This window comes from Opisthocomus hoazin, chromosome 6 (assembly GCF_030867145.1).
Source record: "Opisthocomus hoazin isolate bOpiHoa1 chromosome 6, bOpiHoa1.hap1, whole genome shotgun sequence".
Lineage (NCBI taxonomy): Eukaryota > Metazoa > Chordata > Aves > Opisthocomiformes > Opisthocomidae > Opisthocomus > Opisthocomus hoazin.
In genome coordinates, this window is record NC_134419.1 from 7,408,078 (window position 1) to 7,417,788 (window position 9,711).

The 9,711-nt window shown below is 43.4% G+C and overlaps 2 protein-coding genes across 11 annotated transcripts in view; one reads left to right on the forward strand and one right to left on the reverse strand.

The window, feature by feature from the left end:
- TUT4 (terminal uridylyl transferase 4) overlaps window positions 1–4,434 on the forward strand; it is a 56,150-nt gene extending 51,716 nt beyond the window's left edge. For 9 of the 10 annotated variants that reach the window (XM_075424474.1, XM_075424483.1, XM_075424475.1 and 6 more), the window contains 2 exons: window positions 2,160–2,333; window positions 3,366–4,433. In XM_075424474.1, coding sequence (XP_075280589.1) covers window positions 2,160–2,333; window positions 3,366–3,457 — 266 coding nt within the window. In that variant the 3' untranslated portion in view covers window positions 3,458–4,433. Of the gene's footprint in view, window positions 1–2,159; window positions 2,334–3,365 lie in introns of all 10 variants that reach the window. The other variant, XM_075424484.1, reaches the window with a different exon arrangement.
- A 682-nt stretch (window positions 4,435–5,116) lies between these two features.
- Window positions 5,117–9,322, reverse strand: PRPF38A (pre-mRNA processing factor 38A). Its single transcript, XM_075424485.1, has 10 exons — window positions 9,075–9,322; window positions 8,846–9,005; window positions 8,208–8,329; window positions 7,636–7,721; window positions 7,353–7,463; window positions 6,718–6,830; window positions 6,150–6,176; window positions 5,974–6,071; window positions 5,579–5,627; window positions 5,117–5,333 (listed from the first exon to the last, which is right to left on the reverse strand). The coding sequence occupies exons 1-10, from the start codon at window positions 9,202–9,204 to the stop codon at window positions 5,291–5,293; spliced, it is 939 nt and encodes a 312-aa protein (XP_075280600.1). The 5' UTR covers window positions 9,205–9,322; the 3' UTR covers window positions 5,117–5,290.
- Window positions 9,323–9,711: the final 389 nt, after the last annotated feature.

Here is a 9,711-nt window from a genome sequence, read left to right on the forward strand (position 1 = left end):
GCAATATAACATGATCTTATGCATTTTTTTCCTGTGTTTTTTTCTGCCATGTTTAGCTTCCATAATCTTGATTTTGTTTCCTCAAAATACTTCAGACAGATTTTCCCTGCAACAAGTGGGCGACATCCTTTTGCCTTATACCGAAGCCAAGTACATTTGTATGTTTGAAGCAGGGTAGAACAGTATGTAGTAATTAAAGCCTATACAGTTTTCTGTACAGCATTAACCATGGCAGCCCCTAAATTTTAACTGTGATCTTTAGTTCGTGATAGTCGTCTTTTAATTTATTCTGAGTGTGTAACTCCTCCTATTAAAAAAAAAATATCCATCATGCAATATACTGATGCAGTTGTTCCTCATGAGGTGGAAGCTTTGAATCTCCCACACAGCCTTTCTCTGTGCTAAGGAGGTGATTAACAGCAACAGTAGATTTTCGGCTGAGTCAGCGGTGTTGGATGAGGTAGAATTTGCCAGTGAGTTTCAGATACTTGTTGAGATGCTGGAGATGCATGTTTTTCTATTCAGAGGTTTGTGGGGAATATATTTTAGAGGATACAGAAACTGCTACCGGTGCCTTTTCTGTGCCTCCAGTGTGCTTTGTCCGTACCTCTCTATTTCTGATCTTAATTCTCTGTCCAGGCTCATCTGTCCCCTCCTCCATGTCCAGCCCAGCTCTGAGTTTTTCTCAGGCAGCTCCTTCCAATCCAAGTCTTCTTACCCAGGAAGCTGCCTTCTTTCAAACAAGCTCCCCAAATCCTAGGTTCTGCTCCATTCTCCCTTAACGAGTCCCATTTCTTACCATGTCGTCTGTCAGTCTCCCTCTTCAGTCTTTCTTCTTCTGCTCTATTTCAGTTTGTTTGCTTCCATTCTCATTGTGCCTGCACAGAAGGTTTCCCAGTTTTCTGTTGGTCACGGTATTTTTTTTTTCCCCCTTCCCTCAACTTCCATCTATTTCCAATCTCATCACGCTCCCTGTCCTAGTTGCCAGTCCTGGTATGTTTCCTCTGTGTATTTTGATCAGTTTTGTTTCCTTTTTGGCTTAGATGCCATTAAGGCGGGGTCATTGGGTAGGCGCGCAGTGGAGATGAGCTGTCTGCTCTCTGTGTGAAGCCTACTTTCTTACTTGCTCAGGACAGTTTGAGAACAGTAAGTTCATGGAAACTTTGTCTTGGCTCATGTAGCCTTGACTTGGAAGGAGCGACTTTACTTTCTTTTCAGTAGATAATCGATCAGAAGTAGGATCATTAGAAGTTTCATGCAGACAACTTTTTTTATGCGTACTCCAGAGCCATGCTTCATGTTTGGTTGTATAAAAGTTACTATTCTTTGTAAACGCGTAGCTCACTTTCATTTAATGAATGTCTGTCTGCAAGTCTTTTTTTTTTACAATGAGCCTGAAGGGGAACTGGTATACTGAGAATGATAATTACTTAAATTTATTTATTTATTTTAAAATGTACATTGATCAAGTTTTTTAAATTAGCTGGCATTGCCGTGTCTCATAAAACTGGGAGCTCTGGACAAAAAGAGCAGGATTAGTAATAGAGCATTTGGCATCAACTGTTGTGTGTCCTGCATCCTTGGATGCTTGATTTCTCATCGTCAGTGCTGCAGTAATACTGGATTTGGAAATGGAACAGCTTACAATTTGTGTACTTCAAAAGTTTTTCTTATTCTCTCTAAAAATAATTTTTAAATTGGTCCGATCTAAATATCAAGTTTCTTAAGCGTACAACTATTAGTGGAATTCCAATGTACATCTGAGAATTATTTCTTGCAGTAGGATAATAGCTTTCATGTCACAGCTGTGTCAGTGATTGTGAGTATCTGTGCGGGATCAGATAGTGGTAACATTGTGCAGACCTTGCATTTTTCATCATGAGAACAAGTAGGAATAGTGAAACTGTACGTCCAAATTTGGTTTTAATAATGATTCATCCTGTCTTCCTCCCCAATATTTTCTATTATAGTGAATAATGAAGTAATTTAGGTGGTAATTTTTATTGATGTACATTTAAAAAAGAAATAAAAGAGTAGCACATCAGACTCATCACATTAAGTCCCCTGCAAACTGTTATTTAAGATGTAAATTGTGTTTGTGACTGACTGTTTAATTATTTCAACTTGCAATGTGCTTTTCCCTTTCAATTGAAAAATAGATCAGGGTTTCCAAGGACAGTTTGGTAAAATGAACCCTCCTTCTGTCCCTTGGGACCATGGGACCCCTACCCATTTTCCTCTCCTCCGAGGAGCGTGGCCTTACAATATGCCTCAGAACTACATGCAGCAGGGAAATGCCAGCTACCCACCGAACAAACCTTTCTACCCTCAAGGTACTAGAACTAGTATATGAATCAACAGCTCATGCAACATGTCTCTTTGCTGTCTCAAAGGCTTTAAAAGCCAAGGAATCATGTTTCACTTGCCAGGCTCCCTGGAACCATAGTGAATCCAAGAGTCAAATCAACGCTTCGGCTTCCTGTGTGGATGGATGAAAATCTTGGTGGGGAGGGAAGGGATTAAATCAAATTCTGAAATCTGAGCCGATTTGCAGTCTGTTGTACTTCAGCCTCTTTCTCCTTCACTGCTGCTGTTTCACTGTAAAGCCACCTCTGCTTCAATAGAGGTCAAGATGATTTGCCCATGAGCATGTTCAGAATATGAAGAAGTTTTTGTCCTAATTAATTTCATTTGGCTTTTGTACCTTGCCTTGTGGAGTGACTTACATGGCTAAAAATGTATGAGACCACAGAATAATGCAGGTTGGAAGGGACCTGTGGAGGTTATCTTAGTCCGACCCATCTGCAGTCAGAGCAGCGCCAACTTCCAAGTTAGATCAGGTTCAGTTATTCAGGGTACTTTGGAGGACTGACGATGTCTCAACTCTTTCTGATGCTAGTGAATGGTAAAGGCATTCAGTGTTGGGGAGGATTGGGAAGGGCTGTAGGAAAAAGACCCTTGGCTCCACTAAGAGAAAAACTGTGCCCAAATTTTACTTGGGAGACTTTGCAGTTACCGTGTTGCTGGGTGGCCTGGTGTAAAATGAGATACTGCCACCAAATCCTTTTTTCAAACTCTAATCCGTCGGTTTCCAAGTGAGACCCGTATTTAAAAATCTAGAAATTATTTTTGTTAAATAACTAAAGCAATGCAACAAAATGATGCAGTGATGATTCTGAGGGAATTCTGGAGGTAGGATTAAAGTAATATTGCGTTGTCCCATTAAATGGGTTAGCTGTACAGATAGCATTTGTGTCAGTCTAGTAAAGGGCTTTATTTCTAAGTGAGATTAGTACATTGAATATAGCCAAGCACTGTTAAATATATTTAATTTGCTGAATTAATGGTAATCCATTTTCTTTTAGCTGGTCCACTGATGCAGAGTAACCAGCGGTTCTCGCTTCTGTCTCAAGGACACCCACACTTGAATCTGAATTACATTCAACAGAAAAAGTGAAATTTAATGGGATTGTCGGGGTGGGGGGGGGAGGAAAAAATTCAGGTTCTGATTTAAAATCTTAATGCAACGTGTTTAGATACAAGATTATTTAAGACTTTTTAAACTGTATCATTTGTACATAGATATGAACTATAGTTTTTACTAGTATCACAAAACTGAGTGATACAAATTTCATCTATTTTATTACCCTATTTTTAAGGGGAATTGTGTTTTGTTTTATCTTGATAAAACTGTAAAGAGAGAGAATTTTTAAAATTAAGTTCTTTATTTTCTATTAGCTGTATTCATACTTTGGTTGCTTCAGACTTTATATATATTGTTCTAAAAAAATAAAATTAGAAGGGGATTTCATGTGTTTAAAAATTTGTCACTTCTATTCTTTACAGAACTATGTAGTGCCAAAAAACTTTTTAAAAGAAAAATAAAACTGCAAAAAAAGGACATAAGACTTTTTCCTCCTCCCTATTTGTATGCATGCTTGCATTTAACTGTAATTAGGAAACCAGAATAAAACCGTCCTTAATTTAGGTATCTTAAAGAAGAGCTGAAAGATGAGCCGCTCTGATGAGTCATACAGTCGGCGTACCTGGTTTTCCCCATGCTGGTGAGGTTGCACGTGCTGTTCACAGCCAGTGCGTCTGTCTTGTAGAATACTTGATTTGAGGGAAGAGTACGCCTGCTTTTTTGTTCATAAACTTTGCAAAATAATATGAGAATATGCTAGAAAAATCAGGCTGTCCTATGAAGTAATTTTAAAGAGGACTTCCCATAAATTCACTTGACATACTACTTCTTGTGTTGTCAACACTCCTTGGGCAATATGTGAAAATACTGAAGCCGTAAATGCAGCGTTCAGGAGATGAACCTGTCAGTCCCTGCTCCTGAAGCAAGACTGTGAATAAAGGGAGGGTACGCAAGGGGTTTAACACAACTGATTTCCTGTGATATATAATTAAATGTACTAAGATGAAAACTGTAACTCGAGTTAAGATCTTAATTATTCTTAATCTGAAGAACAGGGACTTGCTGAACCCTAACTTCATTCAGAGAAGGTAGAGCTGAGCACAGTTGTGTCATATTCTGTCCCCAGCCACAGATAGGCCACAAACTACACTCAAAGTAGTGGTTTACTCTCTTTAAGTATACTGAATAACTTCTTGCCTGAAAAGAATTAAGTGGTGCTTTGTACTACTTGAAGCTTCTAAACTGTCCGATAGTTGCCTCAGAAGCAGCGCATCATTACAGTTAAGGATGATTCCTACAAAGGAACCACCCACAACTGTGTGTTGGAGAGTTATTTTAAAAGTTAGCTCTTGCTTTTAGTAAACACACGGGATTTTGACAGCCTTACTTCCTCTCCTGTGCTGGAGGTTCAAGATAGCTGAGGCTATTCTGTGTTTGTAGCTGAAGCATACTCTGACAACTGAATGCAGTGGCTGTTTGTCAAAACACCGCCCTTATTTGAGAATTAGCCAGCTTCAGCTAGGGGACATCTAAACAAAGTATTATGACACAAACAGCAAGGAGCCTTTAAAGACAACCCCCTCCCCTTTTTTTTATTGCTCTTCACTATTTTTTTTACAGGTCTTGAGAAAAACAATTTAAAAATAATCCCCAAATTCTATCACAAGGATGAGTAACTAACTACATAAAAAGTATCTTTAGTTTTCTTTTAATTAAAAAAAACCAAACAAGACTTGTACAAGAGGAGAAGGATTCAAGAAATGGACTGCTAAAGCAGCCAGTACATATCCAGCTGTCCCATACAACCAATGGGACAGTATCAGACTGCAGTTCAAGGTCTTTAAACTGTGTGCTGGGTTTAGTTTGCTATTCATTCCCTCGCCGACTCTTCTTGTGACTTTTCTTAGATCTGAAACAGAAAAAAAGAAAATTATGACACAGTTGTTTTTGAAAGACCAAGGTGACTCGTAGCAGTAAATGGTGTTTTCTATGGTCAAATATGGATAGTGTGACTTACAACAACACTGAGAGAGGTACCATATGAAATATTTGATCTTCAGCATTATACAAAGATCTTCAGTCCTCAAGATTAAATGACAAGTAAAAGCTCCTACAGCAGTACAGGCACCCTTAAGAAACACGCCAAGCGTTTACCTTTCAGGGGATTTGGAATGACTTCTGTGTCTGTGACTACGATGATGCCCTATGAGATAAAAAGGTAACAGTTACTTACATAGACACCGGAATTCTTTTTTGTTTTGCTAATGCAATCTGCTTGTAGTGACCAAGTGTCCTACATAATGCCAGAACAACCTTAGCCTTAATTAGGCACTCAAATTAACCTCCTGGCAAATATATGAGAAACATACTCAAGGCAATTTCCCATGTATTAAAGGAGTTCTCCAGATGTGCTTTCATATAACTAGCAGTTTTATGAGCCAGATTAAGCACCTATGCTACCTTCTTGATACCATGACACAGATTTTTCTTGCAGCAGATGTTCTGCTGGTAAAGACTTGCCAGAGTTAATCTGTAAATGACAAAAATACCTGGAGATTTAGATCTTGATCTGTGCCGCCTCTCCCTGGATCTGCTCCGGTGTCGTCTTGGGCTTTTGCTGCGATGCCTCTCCCGGCGTGGTGATGGACTGAGGAAACAAAGCTTTTAAGACAGCCGTACTAAAAATGCACACACTTTAAGGTTAAATAATAGAATAAAAGACTACCTTCTTCTCTTTGGAGAGCGGCTTCGCCTGTAATTTGGGGAAGAAAAGAAAAAGTTGCTAAAAACCATTAGCAGAACGAGCTGTTTAATATCCTGTACTCTCCAGCGCCAGCAGCAGGGCTCCCCTTGGGCTCCCCGCTGTCCCCAGTCAGCGTGTGTTTGGCCTGCTGCACGAGAGGCAGTACATGCTTCTGGACTGGCCCATGCAGTGAGCGAATGAGCCAGCGATGAGTTTTTCCTGGCTTACTATCAGTAAGAACAATTAACAGGACTTTCTCTGCAGCCTCTGGCTTACATGAAAACACAGCACTTGGTTCTCCTCAGTATCTTCACTGTATTGTCAAATTTAGGTAAATTTGGCCAGCAAGTTCAAGAGTTACTGAAGGACTAGAGAAACAGGCAGACGAGTTGACTGTGGCTGTGCACAGCAACTCCTTACTTCAGAAAGTGGCTACAGGAATGGGGAGGTGCAAGAGATTCTGGATGAATTGTCATCTTCACTCCCATGCTTTGCTCCAGTCATCTGCAGTACAACAGGTACAAAAATTGCTCAAGAAGAGCCATGTCACCTTCTTGGAGACCTGCTTCGGCTCCGCCTGTACCGCACAACTGGAGATCTGCGAGGTTTATCGAGGTCTCTGTAGCCTCTTCTGCGGTGGTCAGGAGAGGGTGCTCGCTCCAGCTGGAAACAACAGCAGGGGGGGAAAGGTTCTGTAAGTCTTATTTCATCAAGGTTTTTCTTTATCAGTAAGGATTTCTGAACAATTAATGTAAATGACAAAAGTCACGCAGTCAAGCTTCCCCATCCTTAAGTATTTCATATTCAGAAACGAGTGGTATTGCCTAAGCTTGCCATTTGGAAATTAAGATGGCCACCTCCCGTACTGTTCATTTGTAAGAAGTACAGCAGAACTGACTACGACTGTCATTGTAACTTTGATCATCACCTTTAGTTCTCTCATATTTCGGATAAATTAAGTAACACAGAACAGATCCAGATTTATGTATTTCAGGAGACAGAAAAGCCTGACAAACACAGCAGTGTTTCAGGCTCCAGCAAGTTCTCACAAGCAGGTTACATGAAAATAAGAGGGAAGGTGAGGCTTGCAAGCAGTCTCTCAGTGCCTCCCCTCATAGGCCATAAAGTGTTCTGTGGTGGTTCAGCACCAGTGTTAACTAGCCCTTTCCAGAACAGTTCACCAACCTTTTCATCTTCCTCTTCCTCCTCCTCACTAGATTCTACATCATCCATGTCTTCTTCCAAAGCACTAACCCGAGGCTCGAGCTGCTCAGCTTCTTCCAGAACGTACCGTTTCTAGGAGAAATGGCAACTTTATTTTACATAAGCTGAGTAAGAACAAACACCTAAGGAGGCATCTCGTGTGCCAGAAGGGCCTGTATCATAGCTTTATGCGACAAGCCAGCAGCTGATACAGCTATGGAATCTGATGCGGTTAAGAATTCCATAACCATCTACTTTTCCAAACCTGTAATCGAGGCAGAATGATATCGCATACACGTTCCTCGTGGAGTAGTTCATCAATAAATTCATCCACATGCATCAGTTCAAATTCTGGGGGAAAAAACAGCATTTAGAAGACAAAGAAGGTTAATACTAGTGGCTAGAGTAAAGATGAAACACTTGAGACGATTTATGTCAAGTGGGCTGTACAAACAGCAGTTCTAAAATCATTCTCAGAGATGAGGAAGATCATTAGGCCTATCTTGCTAAAAGAGGCAATTACCACACAGCTAGGATTAGCAGATTCACAGCGCTCAGACAGGATTTGTTTGGTATTTATGGAACTGCATTTCAGGGCCCAACAGAAAACACAGGCGCGTGGGCAAGGCAAAAGCAAGGCAATTCTCCTTTGTACAAGTCAGCAAGGCCAGCAACAGACTATCCAAAGGATGAATAAGTAAAAGTAAGGTTTCAAAAAGCTGGTTATGCCACAAGTTTTTAACCTTACATTACTAAATAGTTTCATCTAGCATATTGTTTTTAACAAAAAGTCATCTGTGAGGTACTGTGAAACCACAACTACGTAAAAGCACTTACCCCCATTTCTGTTCTGACTTTTTATTTTTCGATAGTCGTTGTACAGCGGCTCAAGATACTTGTAGCAGTCAATGGCCGTGCCTGTCAATCTCATGTACAGCGCACCAAGCATGCGCACATACCTGAAAGAAAACCGTTTCACGTGTCTGAGCTTTCTGCACAGTTGGCAGTTTAGATAAAAGAGGTGTTTTCCCCATAAGTTTCTGAGGAAAATCAGTACACTAAAATAAACAGAATACATGGCCGTTTAGATTCACTCTTTCAAGTGCTCAAGTACATTCATATAAGAAATACAAATATACTGAAGTATACATATATAATCTCTGTATGTATGCGTTCTCGCTCACAAGGACAAAAGAAATGCTAAAGAAAAAGTAGATTGATACGGCTCCCTTACTGCACCTCGTTGTAAGTACTTCAGGTGGAGGTGTGCTGCCGGGGAGAGCCCGTACCGCAACGCCAGGCCAGCCTGCCAGCCCGAGCCAGAGGGAGAGCAGCGTTCCAGCCAGAGGAAGGGCACGCTTTTTAGCGAGAAGTTCATCAGGGCCCACTGAAAGCCAAGCCCTGCACTGAGGCTTCCCGGGCTCTTCTGGACAGTACGACAACGGAGAGAGGGAAAAACCAAGCTACCAACTTACTTGAAGTCCTCGTTTTTTATGAACTCCACGATGATGTCCTTTTCGGGCTGGATCTGCAGCATCTTCAGCGTCAAGCACAAGAAGGGCGTAGGCTTAATGTTCCCGCCATAGACGCCCCCCACGTACTTCAGCTCCATGGCCTTGTCCACCACCAGCTCGGCTAGGAGAGGGACGGGCCGTCAGCGCGGGCTCCCCGCCGGGCCCCCCACCCCGGCCCGCCCCGCCATACCCGTCAGGCCGAAGCACTCCTCCTTCCAGTACTTGGACTCGTAGATGCGGGTGCGGATGATCTTCTCCACCAAGTACTGCGGGTTGGTGCCGTGGATGCTGTGCGCGTCCTTCACCGTCCGGTTCGCCATGGCGCCCGCTAGATAGCTCCCCTCAGCTCCGCGTCGGGCCGCCCCGCTCCCCTTCCGTGAGGGACGGCGGCAGCTTCCGCTTCCGGGGAGCCGCCGCCCGCTGCCATCTTATCTTTGGGCTGCAACGCCCTGGTCCGGCGGCGGCTGCGGGGCGCCAGGCACAAACATGGCGCGGCCTCCGCCCGCCCCCGCCGCCGTCTGCGCGCCGGGGGGCGGGGCTCCGGGCGGGCTTTGGCGCGAAATTCTATCGCAGCGCTGGGTAGGAGCTGGCGCTGCCGCCGCGGTGAGCGGGCCCGCGGGCCGTGAGGGAGCGGGAGGGTTGGGGGGTGAGGGCGGGTGGCGGAGCGCCTCGGGGTCTCCTCGCGTGTCCGACCCGGCCGACGCTGTGGCCTCGCCTGAGAGCCGGGAGCGGGCTCCCCGCTAAGCCGCTGGGCTGGGCTGGGCTGGGTGAGGGGGGAGCAGCATGGCGCGGCGTTCTCCCCGAGCCCCGCTTGGTTCGCGGCGGCC

Coding starts and splice junctions, on each gene's coding strand:
- PRPF38A (XM_075424485.1), bottom strand. CDS start 9,204: ATGGCGAACCGGACGGTGAAGGACGCGCACAGCATCCACGGCACCAAC. Junction 7,722..8,207: donor AAGTCAGAACAGAAATGGGG/GTAAGTGCTTTT, acceptor TTTTTCCCCCAG/AATTTGAACTGATGCATGTG. Junction 7,464..7,635: donor TCATTCTGCCTCGATTACAG/GTTTGGAAAAGT, acceptor CATTTCTCCTAG/AAACGGTACGTTCTGGAAGA.